We start from the raw sequence: 23,942 nt of genomic DNA on the forward strand, positions 1-23,942 counted from the left end.
TGTACCGCAGCCATGCACTAAGGCAATATTTAGTTTCGAACAGAAGGGGGCAGCAGTCTACCGGCCAATATCGTCACAACAAATAAGGCGGTCTCCAGCTAGATCCACGCTCTACAGAATACGGATTGAGAATATTACAGATGAAATACGTTATTATTGCTGTTAGCGGCGATAAGGACTTTGAAGAAGGTTTAATCGGTAACTATAGTTTCTAATTTATGTCACCGTATATCTGTATTCCATCGTAACCTAACCATATTGGCACGGACATGGGGATTCGAACCGGGGGTTAGAGTAGAGGCGCGAGTCAGGCCAACTGGGAAACGAGGTCTACAAACCATGAGCCACGGGATAGTATAGACCCTTGGAAGAAATGTCCGATGTCTTTTGTGTTGTATGAGTCTGCGCGGTTAGCTCATTTTTACCACAGACGCTGTTTTAGTCGGTATTATGACAGACGTCTCAAGAAAATCTATGTACAGTAGGTAGCTACATAGCTAGCTATCGTGTAGCATATTGACATTAGCTAGCTAACTAGCTAACGCCGGACACTTCCTACATAAACTTGCTGTAGCAAGTGTGTAAGTAGCAACTGTAGCTAGTTATGCCATAAGAGTCCAGTTCGCTAACGTTAGCTTTGTCATCACTAACAATTTGTCCGTTTTTTTACTACTTTTAGTCGATTATCGGTTTGAATCAATCAGTCAATGCAAATCAGTCAGTGGCCCATTTTCCCACATTTGGGTAGGCTAGTTGGCTACTACATGTGCCCTCGAGTCATCTGCCAAATATGAGTGGTGTGATTAACTAGCCAATAGCCAGTTTAGCTAACTAGCAAGAAATTGTATCATGCAATATACACTGCAGTCATTCTGTGAAATTTGCAAATAAACTACGGTATCTACTGTCACATGTTTCAACTGGTGAAGTCTCTCTCCCTCCCTCTCTCTCTCTCTCTCAGGTATACTGTAGGACGTATGCCTGTGACAGAGAGTTGCACAGTTAGGCTGTTGAAGCTGCCTCTCACCAAGAAGAGTTGCTTAGTAAACTTGTCTAGGCTTTCTGTGATAAAGAAGAGGTGCTCAGTAAGGCTGTCAAGGCTTCTTGTGACAGATAATTGGTGCTCCGTAAGGTTGTGTAGGCTACCTGTGACAAAGTGGTGCTCAGTAAAGTTATCTACTCTGCCTGTGACGCAAAAGCGTTGCTCAGTAAGGTTGTCTAGGCTGTTGATGGCAACCATTGCCCAGAAGTTGGGCAAACAGGGTAGCGAATCCATGGGCTTACCCCATGGAGAGGAGACAGATCAGCAGACTGATCCACACGAAAAACCTCAGGCAGAGGCGCAGACCAATCCACATGAAAAACCTCAGGACACCAATGGGGAGGCTGTCGGTGTTTCATCTGAACAAGGTAAGCAGCAGAGAGAGAGTGACACTGTTTAATAAAGTGAAGTGTCCCAGGACTCCCTAAAAACATGCCACTTCAATACAGCTATGAGCAGAAGTGACGTTTCACTAACCCTTTAACTAACCTTGACCTAATTCTCTTAACCTGCAACGATAATCCACCGAACCTGCTGTGCAAATTCTCCTAACCTACTACAAAAACAGTCACTTCCTGTCATATTTGTATCGAAGTGGTGTGTTTTTAGGGAATTTTGCATTCCATACTACATGTAGTGGAGTACAGACCCCACCATGTTCCTATGTTTTCCGCAGGCCAGGATGTGCCTCCAGAAGAGCTTCCTGTACCATCTTCCACCCCGGGAAATCGTCTACAGAGAAAAAGAGTCCCTAATCCAAAATATCAGAGAGAACCAGACACGACCAACCGTGAGTGTCTGAACTTAAATAAACTGGTTATTAATATTGTGTACTAGCAGTAGCCTAATATATGCCTAGATGATAGCGTAAACCAACTTGCCTCTTTTGTTGCTCTGATTTTATATTTTGGTAATTTCTTTCTGCATAGTAAAATGTCCTGACTCAACAAAAAAGCCAAGGAAAAAGATGGGCCTGAAAATATCCATAGTCTCTAACACAGAAACTGACCAGCAGGAGCCTGACAAAAAGACCCCAAAAACCCCCAAAAAGACACCTGCCAAAAAGACACCACAGAAAAAGGCACCACAGAAAAAGCCAGTGGTCTCGAGCATAGACAGTGACAAGGGGCTTATCAAACAGACCCCTGCCAAGAAGACCTCTGCCATGAAGATACAAAAGGAAACACCACAGGTCAACTCCACGCCCGCCCCTGCAGTCCCGGAACTGAGGGAGACCCCAGAGGAGCCTGAAACCACCCCTAGTGGCAGACCCAAGCGGAGGGCAGCAAAAGCGTATGTGACATCATCTAGTCCCCCATCATTTTGATTCTGTTACAGGAAGTAAGCAGTCTTTGATGGTAACGAGATGATCCTATACAGTATGCCTATTAGTGGGGATTTAAGTGAATGAGCAGTAGTATTATTCTTGTTTGGCCTGTGTTTTATACAGCTACCTTTGACTCCCTATGCTTTTTCAATATCTCATTCACGTTTGATTGTCATGATTATAAAACAATCAGAAATGGCCATCAAATCAAACTTTATCTCTTCACATCAAAGACAATTTCAGTTTGGAAAAGGTCATGCTCAATTGACCCATTGTTGTATGTTTCTGTTCCATCTCAGTGCATTGCAGTACCTCCATACCCTGGCCAAGGAGGTATACAACCAACCTGACAATGGTACTAAGAACGACTGGGAGTCTAGACCAGTCCCCAGCCCTAGCTCAACCCAGCCCCAGAAACGAACCAGAGGCAAGGGCAAGAAGAGGAAGGCCCCTGATTTGGACAGTGACAATGCCGCAGAGGATGTGGACTTTGTTCCAGAAAATCAAGACACTGAGGAGGAAAGTGAGGCTGAAGATACTCAAGAAGACTTAGACTTGGAGAAGAGGCACACACCACTGAAAGACCTTAGATCCAGACGCATTTCCAGAGGTCTTGTGAGTGGCATTTTTTATTTTTATTTTTTTACAGTAGATTGTGATAAATGGACTAGCAGACAGAGAGATATTGTGAGGGATTTTGCCCACTAGGCGACCACAGGCTGAGACCAATGACAAGCTAAATGAAGACTTTTGTATTACTGTTGTCATGTTCTATTTTTTGTCACTCAGTCAAGTCAAGTTCGATACCATGGTAATTCCCCTAATGGACTGTCCAATAACATGATGGGACCCATCTGGATGTGCACCAAAACCACCAAGACCTTGTAAGTTGCTCACCTGTCTTCTATGTAGCAATAAAACAAAAATATATGTTTTACTGCTCACTGCCAGTAGGGGGTGCTCAATGCATTACATTATTCACTCCTGGGTCTTTGGTCCTGGCTCTTTCTGTGTGTTTGACAGCCGTGATGAACACTGTAACGAATGGGTCTTTGCTGAGTGGATGCCTTCAGAGAAGGATTGGCATTGCTTGTCGGACAGGTAGAAATATCATTACAAATTTGAGTATTACATTATACTTGATCTCCCAGGGGAAAATATTACATGCATCTCACATACCGAGTAACCCAGGAATACATCAAATGTTTGCTATGCGTTTCCCCTCCCAGTGAGGCTGAGAAGTATCTACCGCAGGAGATGATGTCAACAGCCTTCACCTTCTCAAGAGAGGGCATCAGGGAGGAGACTCCTCTGCACAGAATGAAGAGGTAGATCCTTTGTAGCGCAATTAGCAATTGTGCTTGCAACACCAAGGTCTTGATCAAGGCCTTGAGATATATATATATATAAGTATCTTACTGTTGTTTATTGTCCAGGTTTGAGTGCCTGCCACCCCACCCTGAGCGCTGGGACATGCTATTCTATACGGGCGGCCCAGTGTGGGCCATGGACTGGTGCCCCTCCCCCGATGGCGCCCCTGCCAGCCAGTACGCTGCCATCTACTGCCACAGGAACCTGGACGACCAACACAGGATGAACGAGTTGTACACCAAACCTGGACTCATCCAGATTTGGGACCTGGGACAACTCCAGTACAACACCAGGTAGGAACCATGGCAATGGCCAGCTAATGGGGATCAGTGTAATATCAGTCGTTCTCTATCTACTGCTACAATCGTCTTGATCTTTCTACCTTTCTCTGGGCTATTTCCCCCCCAACATCTCTCTGCTCCATCCCTTCACTCTCACCCTCCTCATCTCTCCCCAGTCCCCAGTCCTCTCCACGGGTGGCCTATGGTATTGCCCAGGATAAAGGCTTTGTGTGGAACCTGAAGTGGTGTCCAGGAGGAGCCTGGGAGCTGCCCACCACTAACAGGAAGGTAGGAACAGCAGCACACAGAAATACACAAAGAACTGATGTGTTAAATCAACATCAGTAATGTCAGTAATGCATAATGGCTCCACATGACTGTAAAAGAGAACTGTATAAAACACATGCAAAAAAAATAGAAAAATGTACGACTCCCTCTGTCCCTCTCTCTTTGTCTCTCTCTTTCCCTCTGTCTCCTCTCTCTCTCTCTGGCAGGCCCCTCATATGCCCAGACTGGGTCTCCTGGCTGCATCCACATCAGATGGTCACATCACTATCTACAGCCTGCCTCACCCCGACACACTAATGGCCCGCAGGAAACACACCGCTAAAGGTTAGCATGCTCGTTTAAAGTGGAACTGACAGCGTTTTAACTACTTTGCAGATATGAAACAAACAGACAATCATACTATAAGTTTTAAAAAATATCAAATTCCCAGTTTATTCTATTTGGCATCGATCAAATGGGTGGACAGGCAGGCAAGTTCCCATTCAGTTGTCAAAACGTGGGTTGGGACAAGCATGCATTGGCAGGCAAGCTGCAGAAGGACGAGCAGGATACTACTCCCCATCGTTTATCAGTGGAATTTGTACGACCAACTACAAGCTGAAAATGTTTGAGGGTTCATCTACTGTTCCCTTGTTAGATTTTAGCTCATCTCGCTCTGGTTAGCATTAGTTGTTGATCTTGTGCATAGGCAACTGAGGGAGAGAGCCTACCTTTTCATGGTTGTCTATGCCTGCGACGAACCATCAAACAAGCAAAGCGTCAATACAGGGCTAAGATTGAGTCATACTACACCGGCTCCGACGCCTGTCTTATGTGGCAGGGCTTGCAAACTATTACAGACTACAAAGGGAAGCACAGCACGAACTAAATCACTTCTATGCTCACTTCGAGGCAAGCAACACTGAGGCATGCATGAGAGCATCCGCTGTTCCGAACGACTTTGGGATCACGCTCTCTGTAGCCGACGTGAGTAAGACCTTGAAACAGGTCAACATACACAAGGCTGCAGGGCCAGACGGATTACCAGGACGTGTGCTCCGGGCATGTGCTGACCAACTGGCAGGTGTCTTCACTGACATTTTCAACATGTCCCTGATTTAGTATGTAATACCAACATGTTTAAAGCAGACCACCATAGTCCCTGTGCCTAAGAACACAATGGCAACCTGCCTAAATGTCAACAGACCCGTAGCACTCACGTCCGTAGCCATGAAGTGCTTTGAAAGGCTGGTAATGGCTCACATCGACACCATTATCCCAGAAACCCTTAGACCCACTCCAATTTGCATACCGCCCAAACAGATCAACAGATGATGCAATCTCTATTGCACTCCACACTGCCCTTTCCCACCTGGAAAAAAGGAACACTTATGTAAGAATGCTATTCATTGACTACAGCTCAGTGTACAACACCATAGTACCCTCAAAGCTCATCACTAAGCTAAGGATCCTGGAACTAAACACCTCCCTCTGCAACTGGATCCTGGACTTCCTGACAGGTCGCCCCCAGGTGGTGAGGGTAGGTAGCAACATATCTGCCACGCTGATCCTCAACACTGGAGCCCCCCAGGGCTGCGTGCTCCGTGCCCTCCTGTACACCCTGTTCACCCACGACTGCATGACCAGGCACGACTCCAACACCATCATTAAGTTTGCAGATGACACAACAGTGGTAGGCCTGATCACTGACAACGAAGAGACAGCCTATAGGCAGGAGGTCAGAGGCCTGGCCGGGTGGTACCAGAATAACAACCTATCCCTTAAAGTAACCAAGACTAAGGATATGATTGTGGACTACAGGAAAAGGAGGACTGAGTACGCCCCCATTCTCATCGACGGGGCTGTAATTGAGAGCTTCAAGTTCCTTGATGTCCACATCACCAACAAACTAGCATGGTCCAAACACACCAAGACAGTCGTGAAGAGGGCCATTCCCCCTCAGGAAACTAAAAATATTTGGCATGGGTCCTCAGATCCACAAAAGGTTTTACAGCTCCAACATCGAGAGCATCCTGACTGGTTGCTTCACTGCCTGGTACAGCAATAGCTTGGCCTCCGACTGCAAGGCACTACAGAAGGGTAGTGCGTACGGCCCAGTACATCACTGGAGCTAAGCTGCCTGCCATCCAGGACCACTACACCAGGCGGTGTCAGAGGAAGGCCCTAAAAATTGTCAAAGACCCCAGCCACCCCAGTCATAGACTGTTCTCTCTACTACCGCATGGCAAGCGGTACCGGAGTGCCAAGTCTAGGACAAAAAGGCTTCTCAACAGCTTTTACCCCCAAGCCATAAGACTCCTGAACAGGTAATCAAATGGCTACCCGGACTATTTGCATTGTGTGTGTCCCCCTTTACGGTACTGCTAATCTCTGTTCATCATATATGCATAGTCACTTTAACCATATCTACATGTACATACTACCTCAATCAGCCTGACTAACCGGTGTCTGTATGTAGTCTTGCTACTTTTATAGCATCGCTACTATATATAGCCTGTCTTTTTACTGTTGTTTTATTTCTTTACTTACCTATTGTTTACCTAATACCTTTTTTGCACTATTGGTTAGAGTCTGTAAGTAAGCATTTCACTGTAAGGTGTACCTGTTATACCTGTTGTATTCGACACATGTGACAAATAAACTTGGATTTGATCAATAGGACTGTAAAGTTCCCAAAACACGGTATTTAAATATTTGCATTCAGTTTTATTTGTGCCTTTTGGAAAATGCTTTCTATCCCTACGGTGAAGCACGGTGCCTGTAAACACACAGTGGGGCCTGTGTAAGCAGCTGAATTTGTCACTAGAATCGTTTACCAAAAAAGTCACTGGAAGAGTCTGAATACTCACAAAATATTTTTGGCAACACTGCCTTGTGGCAAATGGCTTATTGGCATAAAGGCCTACTGTAGCTCTGATTGGCTATGGTGCACCGGTCTGTGTAGAGTCCGGTCATGTTTTTCTTAGGTTTTTATATACTTCAGTGTCTACTAATTTGTCCAAACGCATGTCTGCTTTCCCACTCTGGACGATTGTGTGATCAAGCTCTCCATAGCCGATGTGAGCATGACCTTTAAACAGGTCAACATTCACAAGGCCACGGGGCCAGACAGATTACCAGGACGTGTACTGAGCATGTGCAGACCAGCTGGCAAGTGTCTTCACTGACATTTTCAACCTCTCCTTGACCGAGTCTGTAATACCAAATGTTTTATGCAGACCACCATAGTCCCTGTGCCCAAGAAAGCGAAGTTAACCTGCCTAAATCTGTAGCCATGAAGTGTTTTTAAAGGCTGGTCATGACTCACATCAACACCATCATCCTGTAAACCCTAGACCCACTCAAATTCACATACCACCCCAACAGATCCACAGATGACGCAATCTTAATCGCACTCCACACTTCCCTTTCCCACCTGCACAAAAGGAACACCTATGTGAGAATGCTGTTCTTTGACTACAGCTCAGTGTTCAATACCATAGTACCCACAAAGCTCATCATTAAGCTAAGGACCCTGGGACTAAACACCTCCCTCTGCAACTGGATCCTGGACTTCCTGATGGGCCACCCCAGGTGGTAAGGGTAGGCACAACACATCTGCCATGCGTATTCTTGCCCCTTAGGGGTGTTTGTTTAGTCTGACTGTGTGGCCAAGCATGACTCCAACACCATCATTAAGTTTGCAGACGACACAACAGTGGTAGGCCTGATCACCGACAACGATGAGACAGCCTATAGGGAGGAGGTCAGAGACCTGGCAGTGTGGTGCCATGACAACAACCTCTCGTTCAATGTGAACAAGACAAAGGAGCTGATTGTGGACTACAGGAAAAGGAGGGCTGAACATGCCCCATTAACATCTACGGGCTGTAGTGGAGTGAGTTGAGAGTTTCAAGTTCTTTGATGTCCACATCACCAACAAACTATCATGGTCCAAACATACCAAGACAGTCATGAAGAGGGCACGCCAACACCTTTTCCCCCTCAGGAGACTGAAAAGATTTGGCACGGAACGTGCAAAGCTGTCATCAAGGCAAAGGGTGGCTACTTTGAAGAATCTAAAATATATTTTGATTTGTTTAACACTAATGAAAAACCCTTGAATGAGTAGGTGTGTCCAAACTTTTGACTGGTACTGTATATACTAGGCGTTGTCAGAGGAAGGCCCAAAAATGAGTCAACGACTCCAGTCACCCAAGTCATAGACTGCTCTCTCTACTACCACGCGGCAAGCGGTACCGGAGCTCCAAGTCGAGGTCCAAAAGGCTCCTTAACAGGTTCTATCCCCAAGCCGTAAGACTCCTGAACATTTAACCAAATGGCTACCCAGACTATTTACATTGACCCCCCCCTTTGTTTCCACACTGCTGCTACTCGCTGTTTATTATCTATCCATAGTCACTATATATATATATATATATATATATATATATATATATATATATATATATATATATATATATTGCTATAGATTTTTCACTAATGACTTACTCTGTCATTCCCAAACATTCTATGAAAATGTGAAAATGTTGCTAAAACGCTGTCAGTTCCACATGAACACACGATAGGACCAAAGCAACTGACAATTAAGACATATACTAGTGATTTGTGATAGATATATTATAACAGTAATCCGTGTCGGAATCGAACCTACTCTGGTGTTGTGGTTGTATGTGCTGTTCCAGAAGGGAGCAGTATTGTCATTCAACAGCCTGAACTTGGTCCTGCAGAAAAGTCTTCATAAAATCTGTTTTCATGCTGCTCATTGAAGTGGCCATTTATTTTGTTGCCAAGTCACATAAGTACATATTCACTTCTTTTTTTATATTTTTTTATGTAAGGGCACATAAACATCATGTTATTATTAAATCATATGCCTTAGGATATTTACCATAAAAATCTATTGACATCTTCCGTAATAAGTGTGCGTGTGTGTGTATATGTTTTCGTGTCTGTGTGCATGTTTTAATTTTCCTTGTATGGCCCTACACATTTCTGTCCCCCTCTTCCTGCCTCTCCAAATCTCCCTTGGGATCACATGATCTTTGACCAAGTTAATAGTCCCTCTGTTAATAGTCCCTCCCCCACACACACACACACACTGCATTATTCTCCCATTGTTCTGCTGATGCATGGACTGTCCACACCACGAACACTGCGTCCTCAGACAACTAACACTGTGTGTCCTTTTGCTTCCGTATGTTTGTGTGAGCGTGTGCTCATCCTTCTATTCATCTCTGCAGTAGGTTGAGAGAGAGAGAGAGAGAGAGAGATGGAGGGAGGTGATAAAAGGAATGGAGGAGATGGTAGGGTGTATAGGGGCAGACAGAGGGTGAGAGAAAAAAGAGAGAGTTGCTTGCCTGGAGTCATCCTTCACGGATTCAGCTCTCTTACAGTCTGGCAGTTAGTGCTCCCATTTCCCCCTCTTTCACATTTTACTGGAGTGTACAAATCTGTCTACAAGGTAATGCACTCCAACGTGCCATCGACATAGCAGTATCAAACTCTGCATTACAGTGCGTTTATCACAGTAACCTATATATGAATGGACAAAGCCATGGATCACGTGACACCATTCATTGTGAAGACTCCATAGCGAATTAAAGCCAAACGAAATCCAGGCAGTTTGAACTCCAGGAAGTGACGTGGCAGGCTAGCTCAGGGATGCCCCCTCATTGAGTAACTTGAGTTGACTGGGGTACTGCAGGCTGCCATTTGAACTGTACGATTATTGTTTTATTTACACGAAGATTCAGCATAAAAATGGCACTTTTCTCGTTTGCTTAAATGTGGGGGGCACACCATAGTCCTTCTGTGTAAACAGTGGTAGATTTCGTTGTAGGAAGTCTCGCTTGAAGTGCGTGTTCTAATAGCAGCCAGCTGTCTAATTTAGCAGCAATATGTTGCGGTTCAGACAAAAGTTGTATTCTGACGTTCCACATGTGCTTTTATTTGTAGGAAACGTTTTTTGTATGTGAAGCCGGCTATATGGTTCTTTTCCGTCGCCAACCACCAGAACAATGCCCAACCAATACACAGACTCCCAATGTTGTGTCCTAAAGCTAGGGGATCTTGTTTTCTTTACATTTTTTTAAATATCTTTTGTTGAATTTGACTCCCCAATTTCATGGTATCCAATTGTTTTTAGTAGCTACTATCTTGTCTCAATGCTACAACTCCCGTACGGCTCGGGAGAGACAAAGGTTGAAAGTCATGCATCCTCCGATACACAACCCAACCAAGTCGCACTGCTTCTTAACACAGCGCGCATCCAACCCGGAAGCCAGCCACACCAATGTGTCAGAGGAAACACCGTGCACCTGGCAACCTTGGTTAGCGCGCACCGCGCCCGGCCGGCCACAGGAGTCACTGGTGCGCAATGAGACAAGGATATCCCTACCGGCCCTAACCCGGATGACGCTAGGCCAATTGTGCGTCGTCCCACGGACCTCCCGGTCGCGGCCGGTTACGACAGAGCCTGGGCGCGAACCCAGAGTCTCTAGTGGCACAGCTGCCGCAAGCGCCCTTAACCACTGCGCCACCCGGGAGGACAGGGATCCTGTTTTCTGATAACAATACCTGCAGTACTGCGGTCTGCCATGACCTTCCGTGGCTTCAATGAGAGAGGCAGTCTTTCTCTGGTTTATCATGAGGCATACTTTTAATGAGACATCGATATCCACTCCCATCATAATGGATTCAGAGTTTTAAAGATGAAAGGACTTAACCCACAACATTCTAATTCTGAAGACTTTTACACCTCAGTGACTGGAGCTGTAGACGTTTTAGTAGTGTGTAGCAACAGTGAGCGCTTGGCAGTTACAACAGATACCGATAGATCAGCTGTATAATATGGTTACAATGTATAACTAAGCAATAATATACCACAGCTAACGCAAGGCGGAGTGCCTGGATACAGCCCTTAGCTGTGGTATATTGGCCATAAGAGGCGGCAGGTAACCTAGTGGTTAGAGCATTGGGCCAGTAACCAGCAGGTAGCCTAGTGGTTAGAGCATTGGTCCAGTAACCAGCAGGTAGCCTAGTGGTTAGAGCATTGGGCCAGTAACCAGCAGGTGGCCTAGTGGTTAGAGCATTGGGCCAGTAACCAGCAGGTAGGTAGCCTAGTGGTTAGAGCATTGGGCCGGTAACCAGCAGGTAGCCTAGTGGTTAGCGCATTGGGCCGGTAACCAAAAGGGTGCTGGATCGAATCCCCGAGTTGACACGGTAAAAATCTGTCGTTCTGCCCCTGAACAAGGCAGGTAACCCACTGTTCCCTGGTAGGCCGTCATTGTAAATAAGAATTTGTTCTTAACTGACTTGCCTAGTTAAATTTAAAAAAAAATATATATATATATAAGCCGATAAGGTGCCTTATTTATATTCTAAATGGTTTAACAATGTAATTAGACCAGTAACTTTTTGCTATTATAAACTGTTTACCAATGTAATTAGAACAGTTAATATACATGTTTTCTCATACCCGTGGTATACAGTCTAATATATCACGGCTGTCAGCCAATCAGCATTCAGGGCTCGAGCCACCCAGTTTATTGTATACCATAGACTGTAAGGAGTGACTTGATGTAGCATTGGAGAGGTAAATGTCGCTGAGTGTTTTGCTGTATCTCTTACAGATGACACTGCACTGTCCTGTTAAGATTAAGCTCACAACATTGGTCAAATGCACATGCATACAGATACAAGTTGTTTTGGAGAGGTGCGGGAGGCTGCCATGCTGGGCACTGTCATGATTTGATAGCAGCAACCCTCCGGTCGACAGCTCATTCCCCAACAGAGTTTTCCCATGTGACCCGGGATTCGAACTGGCTACCCTCCAGTTGCTGACTTGCTTCTCTAACCACTTGGCTACCTGCCATACAGTCTCCTCCGCTATGAGGCTCAACAGCCTTGGGGGTGATGTGATAAAGACTATGGTCATTAGGTTGATGATGTTTATCTGGCCCATCCATCATTTACACTAGAAAATACCTGCTGCATCCCTCATAGTTGTGCCAATTTGAAGTTAACTTGAATATTTATATATATATATATGACACAGGGTAGCCAGCCAGGCAAGGCAGGGCTCACTCCAGGAGATAAGAGCAGCACTGCAGAGAGGGTCTGATTCATGGACCTGTATAGCGTCAGGACCTTGCATTTTTAGCCTTGTTCTTTCTATAGCACCGGTCTTAATTTATCACTCTGCCTCAAAGGTTTTATATTTATAGAGTCACAGCTTGTAAGTGTCTGTCGGTCCTATACAGGCAGTTCAGAAAGCTGTAGTCATTCACTATAAGGTCAGAATGCTCCCTTCAGTATATCAGGTTGGTGCCAAATTTTACGGTGCTCCTTTTGAGCAGTTTGTGGATGCAGCATAGGTTTTTTTTTTTTTTCGTGCCCAAAATCACTGACTGTTCTTTTCCTCTTTTAGTGCCCTTTCTATCAGTTAATTGTTGTCATGCCCCATTGTACACAGTTCCACAGCAGCCTCTCCCCATCCCCCAGGTTTCCGAGCTGGGGGATGAAAGGTTACAGTTTATGGTCAGTGCCCTGAGAAGTTACATTTCGTTTTTTGGACTGTTGAGAGGGAACGCTGGGCCCTGGCTAGTCGTCCTTCATGTCCTGCCAAGAGCTAGTCTGGGAGAGCTGGGTCACTACACTGACCTATGAAACCCTCAGAGTCACAGCAGGACGGGACAGCCACACCTGTGACGAGTGACATTTAGGGCACCTTGTGCTGCCTTTCTGGAGGGCCAGGTGTGAGGCTAGGAGAGGGAATGTAGTGAGTTGTCTACATTTAGCCATGGAGCTAGAGAGATGGGACTGATAGAAAACGCGCCACATCGGCTGGATGAAATGCAAATTAGATCATCAAATATCCATTCTGTAATGCCGTCGCTGTAATTTAGCATTAATGTGAGCCAGCCTAGTCTCTGTTCAGAAGTGACAGGGTTAAGGGATCAGATGCTTGTGCGTGTGCGCTCACTATCTGCGAGACTGTTTGGGGCAGATAATTACAAATAGCTTTTGGTGTGCGTGAGAGTGCCTGTAAAAAACCTGCCGGGTAAAACAAGAAGGGCCTATCTCCTCCTTGCTCAATGAAGATAATTTACTAGCTCGTTCCATCAGACAAGGATCTATAATTGAAATGACAAAGAAGATGCATCGCTACGCAGTTGTTAGTGTTGGAAGCCATGAATTTCAGCCTAGTACCCGACACCTTTCTCCCCCAAACCTGTCACTCACACAGGCCTCAATCAGCCTATGGGGAAGGGAGGCTGCTGTGTTTGGGTGGAGGGGCAGTGAGGCGTGATGCTGTATCGACCCCCATCGGCCTGTAGGGGGTGGAAGAGGTGGGGTAGAGAGGGATGAGACCACAGGAGAGGTAGCTGGATCTGAAATCCTCCACAGACTAACACTACTCTGTCAGACACCCAACCTTTGCTGTATGCCTCCTGTTAGATATAAAGTGTCGTGAACATTCCAGTATTGTACATATTCCAACGCCATGTTGTTATTACACCCTTTTGTAATAAATAAATAAAGCTAATAGACCGACAGACGCAGGATCCTAACAGTAGCCAGATCTCTGGACACATCCAGGGAAGGAGACTGGTTCTCTGGGTCTGGGCCAGCAGAGTGGCCAGTCAGATCTGGTGTAATGCCAGGAGAAGAAGGTTCACACTCTTGAGTGACTGCTTCTATTGAAAAACAGTAGTCAGATGGACAGACAGTGCCATGTCCAGTCAGTGATTGAATGGCCCCGGGACACATCCACCTGGGGCGGCAGGGTGGTTAGAGCATTGGACTAGTAACTGAAAGGTTGCAAGTTCATATCCCTGAGCTGACAAGGTACAAATCTGTCGTTCTGCCACTGAACACCCACTGTTCCTAGGCTGTCATTGAAAATAAGAATTTGTTCTTAACTGACTTGCCTAGTTAAATAAAGGTCAAATAAATCTCGCAGAGCAGATAGACATGGCCTGGGATTCTGACGGCTAGACAGTTTTTAACACCAGACTGTCTTTGGAGAGGGACTGTGATTGCTCACCTCCTTGTCTCTGTCTGTGTTGTCTGACTGCACTGATCGCAGGGTGAATGAGCTGGTTGATTTAAGTGTGTGTTCACACTCCACAGCCCAGTTTGTTAAATTACAATCTAATAAATAAATAATAAATACATAAATCTGTGTTCATGTATTGAGTTCCATTAATAATCATAGAGTTTATAAATAATATTCATGTGTTTCCCAATAGGTGGAGCCTGCCCAACACTGATGATCTGCCAGGTAGGCTAATATCTGATCTCACCTCTTCGTGCGTTTTTAATTTAGCCAAAGTGTCATCTTCAACTCTCAGCAATTATGAGAAAGAAAGAGAAAAAAATCACTGTCCACACACAAAATGTTTTATTTGAACTCTTTTGAGATGCTTGTCCTGCTGGTGTGTACAAATCTAATTGTCATTTGTCCGTGTGTGTGTGTGTGTAGGTACAGGGTGTGATCACTCTGAAGCGGGGCTCCTTCAAGACCAACCACGATGAAAAGAATAACCAGGTTCTCTCCATGGACTGGCTGCCTGTCAAACCTCACAATATCCTGGCTGCTGGCTTCTATGACGGTATGACGACAACACATCATAGTCCAGGATGCCAATGAGGTGTCACCTGTGAAACGGGCGACCTGTGGTGTGACTGTCACCGTTGCCCTTGTTCTTGAGCCTACAGACTCGTATCCATGTCCTGCTGTCTTCCCCCTGCAGGTACGGTGGCCCTGTGGAACCTGTCCAGTAAGTCTATTCTGCAGCGGGTGCGTGCTCCAGACCGCTCCTTCACCCTCTACCCCTACCACTGCTTCATCGCCCACGACAACGCCACCCGCGCCCTCAGTTTCTGCCACGCATCCAGGTAAGCAGCCGATCAGAGCGGAGGATTCAAGGGCCCGTCTCCAACCACTAGGTTCTGAAAGCCTGCCCAGCATCACGACCAATTGCACCAAAGCTATAGGAAAAAACACCATGCAGTATGACTTCAATCCGTAGTATGAGACTGCATCAAGCTCAGAGACCAGAGCCACCATTACCATTCTGAGCATGTAGGATGTAATAAGCAGTGACCTTTTGGCAGTGAGCTCCGCGCTGCGCCATGCGGCTGCCTGAGTCCTCTGGAAGGTAAGCAGCAAAGTTGGTTTTCCTAGCTGGCTGGGTCAGAGGGGGAGAGAGGAAGGGAGAGCAGGAACAGTGGGTGGTGGATGAAGCCAAGTAGAAAGCTCACGTCGCATCTCGCTACCTCTCCGGATTTCTAATAAACTAATGCTAAAACACATTCCCATTATTGGAGGATGGAGGGGGAGCGGAGAGGTACACAGATGGTGGATCTGCGGGCAGAGAGGAGGGGAAGGAAGATGTTACGCTCTGTGATGTCGCGACTCGTGTAAACATGTCGACGTGTGAGGGTGGAGGTAGGGAGGGGAGAGGGGCACACAGCTGTCAATCCTGCCCCACTCCAGATGCTCTGTCGGGTACAGACTCTAGAGGGTACGTCCTTTTGGCCAGGGGCCTACCATCCTGGTCATATAGTCTCATGAAGGCAGTGGCAGCACACAAACTGAGCTCCAGAAATCCGCCATACAAGACAGCCTCTGGAAGTTTCACACCTATCATGGACGAAAGGGATGGGATCTACCCCTGGTCTGGTCCCAAACAATACCACTCAGTTTACTGGCTAGTGCGCAGTGCCTACCCCTCCCTCTCATTAGCACCGCCCTGTAGTAAGGTGTAGAAGAAGCGTAGCCTCCCAGGCCATGCATCTCCTGTGTAACAGAGCAGAGAAATCAAATTGGCTAGCTAGTAGAGTATGAAGGCAAGGTATTCCTCCTCTTATTTCACTCCTCAGTCGGCTGCATACTGAAAAACCACCAGCGGCTTCTAAACCAGGTTTATTAGAAAGCTGTAAAGATCTGCAGCAGTATCATGAGTCACGGGTTAGAGTGCAACCGTAGCAGCGGGTTATTCTCCAGTCTATGGGCTGGCGTTATGGAGACACTCGGGGGGGCCCCGCTGGGTTGTTTGGTAGGGGACAGACTGCAGGCATCCATCTTATCTGGCCGGCTGGCTGGGTTTTAATGAGGGATAATGAAGAGCTACTGTACAGGACACTGGGCTGGCTGACTGGAGCTGTCCCCTCCCACGTTTCTTCCACCTCCATTTCCCTCTCTTTTGTGGTGAGACTGTCTGCCATCTTCTCTCTGCCTTTTCTACTCTCCATCAGCTCCGCTGTCTTCCCTGTCCTCCCTCCTGCTGTTCTTTCCTCTCCTTATCCCCTCCTCTCATCTCGTCTCCTCTCTCCTCCCTCTCCTCTGCCCTTTCTCCTCCTAGAGACCTCATGGTGACGGCGGGTGATGACAGGCTGGTGAAGATGTGGGACCTGAGGAGGACCTGGGAGCCCTGCCAGTCCTTCAAGCGCTTCCTCTCCACCGAGGCGGCCTGGCCCCTGCACTGGGCTGGGGTCTTCATCTCTCAGGAGAGCACCTACGCCACGTGAGTCCCTCTCTCCTCTCCTCCTTCCAATTCAATCGACATCTTACCTCTCCATTGTCGTCTCCCACCCCTCATTCCCCTCCGTGTGTCTTGTGTAATCGATACCTTGTGCTTGTGAAGGGTGTTCTATTGTATCGCGCTTTGTTCTCGGTCTGTTTTGTCAGGGGACCTGTTTAATTTTTCGTGTCCTCCTTCAGGTTTGGCCAACATGGACTCAATTACTTTGACTCAGGATATCTGGGCTTCAAGCCACTCTTTCTGGTGCCACGGAAAGGGACCATGTGGGTAGGTGGGGAAACTGGGACAGAAACACTACCAATTCCACTGTAGTCCCTACCACTATTCACTTCTGTAGACTGCTGATACCTCTCAAATCCTTCCATATCTGTTTTAGTGTAGAGGGACGAGGGGTTGAGCTGATTTTGGGCTGCACACCATTTCTTGGTCCAACCCCCTTCCTTGTGTTGATTGGTCCATCTTGGTATTTCTGCAGAGCCTGTCGATCTCTGATTGGCTGAACACAGCTGTGACGGCGGACTCGGTGGGAGACGTAATCATGGTCCTAATACCCAACCTGTTCAACAACCCCTGCTACCTCAAACGATCCATCGATCGCAGATTCGTGAGTACCCTGTCCAGGCCGGCCTCGCACCACACACAGATATCTCCAAAATTAGAAATTCTAAAGTTGCCATTTCCAACCGGGTTGTTCTAGCCCTGAATGCTGATTGGCTGAAAGCCGTTTTATATCAGACAGTATACATACCACAGGTATGACCAAACATATATTTTTACTGTTCTAATTACGTTGGTAACCAGTTTATAATAGCAATAAGGCACCTCGGGGGTCTATGGGCTGTATCAGGCATTCCGCGTTATGTCGTGCCATAGTATATTGGTCATACACCGTAAACCCCGAGGTGCCGTATTACTTAATTATACACATATTTCATGACATTGACTTACACATTAAAGAATGCAGTATGAATGTTAAATGGGTCCATCTTTTCTCTTCAATCACATTTGTTCTATTCTTTCAGCCGGTGTTCAGAACCGAAATGGTCCAATTGAAAGAAGAAGTTGAGGAGAATGAGGGAGGAGTTGGAGAGGAAGGAAGTGGTTCCACCAGTAACGGAACATCCCATCATACACCTCAGACCTACAGAGAGACAGCCCAGAAGTACTACCTCCACTACCACGACATGGACATGGTGGGTTAGGGTTAATACAGAGGAAGGAGATGTCTACGCACAAACACATTCGGCTGTTTGAGTGTGTGTTAAATTATGGGATACCGGTTGTGCTCTCTCTAAGCACAAGACTGCCTGAGCTCTGCATTGTAGGGGATTGTGTGTTTGTGTGTCAGGACCAGACTGCAGTCTATGAGCAGCTGATGACATAAACCTGCCCGGTGTGTTTATGCACAGAGCACATGTGGTCTGCTAGACCCAATATATTTACTAGATGAGTTGTATCTGACACACCTGGGGGAACCGAAGGGCCCAGGGCGCATCTGCAAAACGCCATCCCTGCTCACACGCTGGTGCCGTCGGTTTCCACAACAACCCAGAAGTGCACCTAGCCGTGGCCCTTAGCGACGGCCGACTCTTGGGTTAGGACTTGATTAAGTGTTGCACCCTTCATTAATTTATACCGCACCCTCCTTCCCCCTCCCTCGCCACCGCTCCTCTCTAGGGCTTCTCCATCTGTTCCCCTGCCTTCCGCTCCACCGGCCCTGTCACTGCCCTGCACACACCACCCCGAGTCGCCGTGGCCTAAGCACGTCCATTACCCACAACCCATCGCGCCACGCCCCACTTACCTTTGAAGTATGTCACCTGACTAGGGCCTTTTGTTAGGGAGGGAGGGGCGGGGGATGTCATGGCCAGGGCAGTGGAGTTTATTCTTGCTGCTTGACATAACGCTCCACTTACTCGACCCCTGAGAGAAGCGCTCTCTTGGCCTCAATCTGTCTCCCCGGCTGTCCAGTGTGGGAAACAACATGCTAGGGTTGACTCTTTGAGGGTTCAGAGGGCTGTGGCATTTTACCATGGGCCACTGCTACAGCATAGGTCAGTAGAGATGAGGAGCATTTGGTATTTTATTAGGATCCCCATTGGCTGTTGCAAAAGCAGCAGCTACTCTTCCTGGGTTCCACACAAAACATGAAACATAATACAGAATGACATAATACAGAACATCAATAGACAAGGACAGAACTACATAAAAAAAAATGTAAAGGCACACTTAGCCTACATATCAATGCATACACACAAACTATCTAGGTCCAATAGGGGATAGGCGTTGTGCCACGAGGTGTTACTTTATCTGTTTTTTGAAACCAGGTTTGCTGGTCATTTGATCCATATGAGTTGGGAGTTCCATGCAATAAGGGCTCTATATAATACTGTACGCTTTCTTGATTTTGTTCTGGATTTGGGGACTGAGAAAAGACCCCTGGTGGCATGTCTGGTGGGGTAAGTGTGTGTGTCAGAGCTGTGTGTAAGTGACTATGCAAACAATTTGGGATTTTCAACACATTAATGTTTCGTATAAAAAGAACATCAACCCAGAGATAGAAGAAATGGTCCAAAAAAAAATGCATTTCTAAATTCATCTTAATTTGTGATACAGTGACTATTGCTTGATAGCTCTGTATTTGGGTGTGCCCGTTTTGTGGTGTTTTAGCTTGTAATCAGACGATTGAACTCTTTCTCTTCCAGAGAACGTTTAAGAATGCCCAGAGCCGAGCTCCGTGGAAGCACATGCAGGTTGCAGAGGCCAAAGGGGGACCGTGTCTGGACCTAATGCCTTTGGCTTCACTAACTAAGGTATGTCTAAGAGTAAAAAAACATGATTCTCTGACTGCATTCCACCTTCAACAGCTCTTCCATAGTTAATGTTTTTACTTGCTGGAGCAGCCAAGCTGAGATTAGGCCCAGCTGGGATAGAGGGAGAGACTCTGATGGCCAGGCAGCGATAAAGACAGAAAGTAATGAGCTGTAAAATGAGGAATGTGTCACCCCGGGTTTGATAGGAGGGATGCTAGGAGAAGAGTGCCATAGGGATGATCTGTCGTCTCACTATGGAGTGATGGAAACGGGTGGGATTCTCCCAGGTGACACGGAGGAGAACCGGAGGCCACTATTCATCATGGCAAAGTCACTTCTTAAACCAGCCTGTTGTACCACTGAGCCTTTAGTCTTATTTCAAATGCATTTTCTTGTGCCTTTCTTGTATGTTCAGTAAAGTAAAAGTTTTAGGCAACTATTTGAACTTAGAACTATTGCAGAGCTCATTGGTTATTCACAGAAATCGCTTTTCGAGGGCCACAGGGACTCGTTGACAAACATTTCCAATTGAGGCACTATGCTATAACAGTGATAGCAACCCATGGATTGGTCATGGAGCCAGGCAGTGACTCTAGATTAGTGCTAATAGAAATATCAGTAGTGTTGTTATCTAGTCTAATGATGCTGGCCAGGCAGGATTAAGCTGTGGATTGAGCAGATCTCCTGTTTTGGGAATTGATTAGCTGGGTAAAGAGTTGCATTGGAGCTCAACGCTGGTGTCAGAGTGCATTAGCCCTGTCTTAACATTAGCCCTCTCTTAACAGGGCTCCTGAATAGCGCTGCGATCTAAGGCGCTGCATCTCGGTGCCAGAGGTGTCATTACAGATCCTGGTTCGATCCCGGGCGTCGTCCGGGTTAGGGGAGGGTTTGGCCAGGGTAGGCCGTCATTGTAAAATAAGAATTTGTTCTTCACTGACTTGCTTAGTTAAGTAAGTAATGGCAGCCATGGCTTCAGAGAGCAGAGCTGTGGATTTGGTCGAGTTAAAGTAGCTGTCCAGTGTCTCTGATTTCTATGAAATATAACCTATAATTTAATTACTTTATGAGTTAAATAGTTTTCCATTCCCAAAATTGTGATTAATAAGTATGTTAAAAAGCATACTTTCTGTGTTGGAATGGTGTGTGCGTATACTGGTCATAAAGAAATATTAATGAGTATACCGCTGATTGGCCAGCTCATTCTCCTCAGTAGGATGATATCCTAATTTTGAGGTGTTTTTTAATTTGTCAAGTGTACTCCAATTTATGGGCTACAAAAACAGCATAGGATGAGTCCACAACATAATATGGGTATGAGTTAACACAGTATGACAATTTTCACTGGACAGATTTTCACTGGACAGTTTTTCACTGGACAGTTGTTTTAACAGCAGACTTACTCAATCTCCACTGTCTCAAGTACAAGCACGGTTATTTATTGGTTGACAGGCTCAATCTCCACTGTCTCAAGTACAAGCACGGTTATTTATTGGTTGACAGGCTCAATCTCCACTGTCTCAAGTACAAGCACGGTTATTTATTGGTTGACAGGCTCAATCTCCACTGTCTCAAGTACAAGCACGGTTATTTATTGGTTGACAGGCTCAATCTCCACTGTCTCAAGTACAAGCACGGTTATTTATTGGTTGACAGGCTCAATCTCCACTGTCTCAAGTACAAGCACGGTTATTTATTGGTTGACAGGCTCAATCTCCACTGTCTCAAGTACAAGCACTGTTATTTATTGGTTGACAGGCTCAATCTCCACTGTCTCAAGTACAAGCACGGTTATTTATTGGTTGACAGGCTCAATCTCCACTGTCTCAAGTACAAGCACTGTTATTTATTAGTTGACAGGCTCAATCTCCACTGTCTCAAGTACAAGCACGGTTATTTATTGGTTGACAGGCTCAATCTCCACTGTCTCAAGTACAAGCACTGTTATTTATTGGTTGACAGGCTCAATCTCCACTGTCTCAAGTACAAGCACGGTTATTTATTGGTTGACAGGCTCAATCTCCACTGTCTCAAGTACAAGCACGGTTATTTATTGGTTGACAGGCTCAATCTCCACTGTCTCAAGTACAAGCACTGTTATTTATTGGTTGACAGGCTCAATCTCCACTGTCTCAAGTACAAGCACGGTTATTTATTGGTTGACAGGCTCAATCTCCACTGTCTCTAGTACAAGCACTGTTATTTATTGGTTGACAGGCTCAATCTCCACTGTCTCAAGTACAAGCACTGTTATTTATTGGTTGACAGGCTCAATCTCCACTGTCTCAAGTACAAGCACGGTTATTTATTGGTTGACAGGCTCAATCTCCACTGTCTCAAGTACAAGCACTGTTATTTATTGGTTGACAGGCTCAATCTCCACTGTCTCAAGTACAAGCACGGTTATTTATTGGTTGACAGGCTCAATCTCCACTGTCTCAAGTACAAGCACGGTTATTTATTGGTTGACAGGCTCAATCTCCACTGTCTCAAGTACAAGCACGGTTATTTATTGGTTGACAGGCTCAATCTCCACTGTCTCAAGTACAAGCACGGTTATTTATTGGTTGACAGGCTCAATCTCCACTGTCTCAAGTACAAGCACTGTTATTTATTGGTTGACAGGCTCAATCTCCACTGTCTCAAGTACAAGCACGGTTATTTATTGGTTGACAGGCTCAATCTCCACTGTCTCTAGTACAAGCACTGTTATTTATTGGTTGACAGGCTCAATCTCCACTGTCTCAAGTACAAGCACTGTTATTTATTGGTTGACAGGCTCAATCTCCACTGTCTCAAGTACAAGCACGGTTATTTATTGGTTGACAGGCTCAATCTCCACTGTCTCAAGTACAAGCACTGTTATTTATTGGTTGACAGGCTCAATCTCCACTGTCTCAAGTACAAGCACGGTTATTTATTGGTTGACAGGCTCAATCTCCACTGTCTCAAGTACAAGCACTGTTATTTATTGGTTGACAGGCTCAATCTCCACTGTCTCAAGTACAAGCACTGTTATTTATTGGTTGACAGGCTCAATCTCCACTGTCTCAAGTACAAGCACGGTTATTTATTGGTTGACAGGCTCAATCTCCACTGTCTCAAGTACAAGCACGGTTATTTATTGGTTGACAGGCTCAATCTCCACTGTCTCAAGTACAAGCACGGTTATTTATTGGTTGACAGGCTCAATCTCCACTGTCTCAAGTACAAGCACTGTTATTTATTGGTTGACAGGCTCAATCTCCACTGTCTCAAGTACAAGCACTGTTATTTATTGGTTGACAGGCTCAATCTCCACTGTCTCAAGTACAAGCACGGTTATTTATTGGTTGACAGGCTCAATCTCCACTGTCTCAAGTACAAGCACTGTTATTTATTGGTTGACAGGCTCACCTTATTCCCTCATCCTTGCCGATTCCCTTTAATCATGTCATGTATGTTTTATTGGGAAAGGGATGTTTCTAGTTTTGGATGTGTGACTGTTGAGTTGAGGACATGAACATAAAACATAAACATGTTCATTTGTATCCAGTTAGTTGCACATGCAGGAATCAAACCTATGTCTGGTGTCTCAAACACCATGCTTCAAACATCTGAGCCATCTGTAAATAATCCTAAACCATCATCTGTGTTCTCTGACTGTTCCCACCTTGTTCTCCTACTCTTCTTTGTAGGTCCGTTTCAACCCCAACCTGTGTGCCCAGAGCTGGGTGTTGTCTGGGGGCCAGGCGGGCCTGGTAAGAGCCCACTGCCTCAGGGCCATGAACAGCTCTCACATTAACAAGATGGTGCAGGAGAGCCAGGCCCAGTTCAGCACCATGTTCCCCCAGGACACGACAGACAGCCAGGTGGATGCCAGTGCCGTCAGACACACCACAGAAAAGCTGTAGGTGTAGGTTCCTGGAGGTCTGCTCCCTGTAGCGCTCCCTCAGTGTACTGCAGTGTACACCACTCCCAACTTCCTAAAGACTCAAATTAGGGCTTTGTTCTAACTTTGGATCCACCCATAGAACATCTATGTCAAAATGAGATTTTCATGGAAGTTTGAGTTACAGGAGTGGATGTCATGGTAGGATCCAGCCCCAAGGAATGTGATTGGCTGCTTTGTTTGGACAGTAAGCCCACTGTGTTTTTATCTTCTGCAAGACCACAATGTTTTTATATTTAACTTATTTCAAGACGGAAAAAATCCATGCTATTTTGCTAGAACTTGTAAATGTTTCACTATTATTTTGATATAAACATTTTTGTTGTTGTTGGTGTGAA

At 45.9% G+C, this 23,942-nt stretch overlaps 1 protein-coding gene across 2 annotated transcripts; it reads left to right on the forward strand.

Annotated features, from left to right (window-relative positions):
* The first annotated feature begins 62 nt into the window (after positions 1-62).
* On the forward strand, positions 63-23,931 carry gtf3c2 (general transcription factor IIIC, polypeptide 2, beta). Of its 2 annotated transcripts, none has more exons than XM_046298491.1 (20): positions 63-198; positions 962-1,410; positions 1,719-1,832; positions 1,972-2,335; positions 2,669-2,984; positions 3,159-3,253; positions 3,393-3,470; positions 3,599-3,697; positions 3,806-4,033; positions 4,198-4,309; positions 4,516-4,633; positions 14,566-14,597; positions 14,799-14,928; positions 15,070-15,214; positions 16,684-16,845; positions 17,043-17,130; positions 17,339-17,467; positions 17,886-18,056; positions 19,569-19,676; positions 23,351-23,931. In XM_046298491.1, the coding sequence occupies exons 2-20, from the start codon at positions 978-980 to the stop codon at positions 23,564-23,566; spliced, it is 3,138 nt and encodes a 1,045-aa protein (XP_046154447.1). In that variant the 5' UTR covers positions 63-198; positions 962-977; the 3' UTR covers positions 23,567-23,931. The 2 variants fall into 2 exon arrangements, with proteins under 2 accessions (XP_046154447.1, XP_046154448.1); XM_046298492.1 differs by lacking the exon at positions 63-198 and adding an exon at positions 217-581.
* Positions 23,932-23,942: the final 11 nt, after the last annotated feature.

Source organism: Oncorhynchus gorbuscha, linkage group LG14 (genome assembly GCF_021184085.1).
Source record: "Oncorhynchus gorbuscha isolate QuinsamMale2020 ecotype Even-year linkage group LG14, OgorEven_v1.0, whole genome shotgun sequence".
NCBI classification, from domain to species: Eukaryota; Metazoa; Chordata; class Actinopteri; order Salmoniformes; family Salmonidae; genus Oncorhynchus; species Oncorhynchus gorbuscha.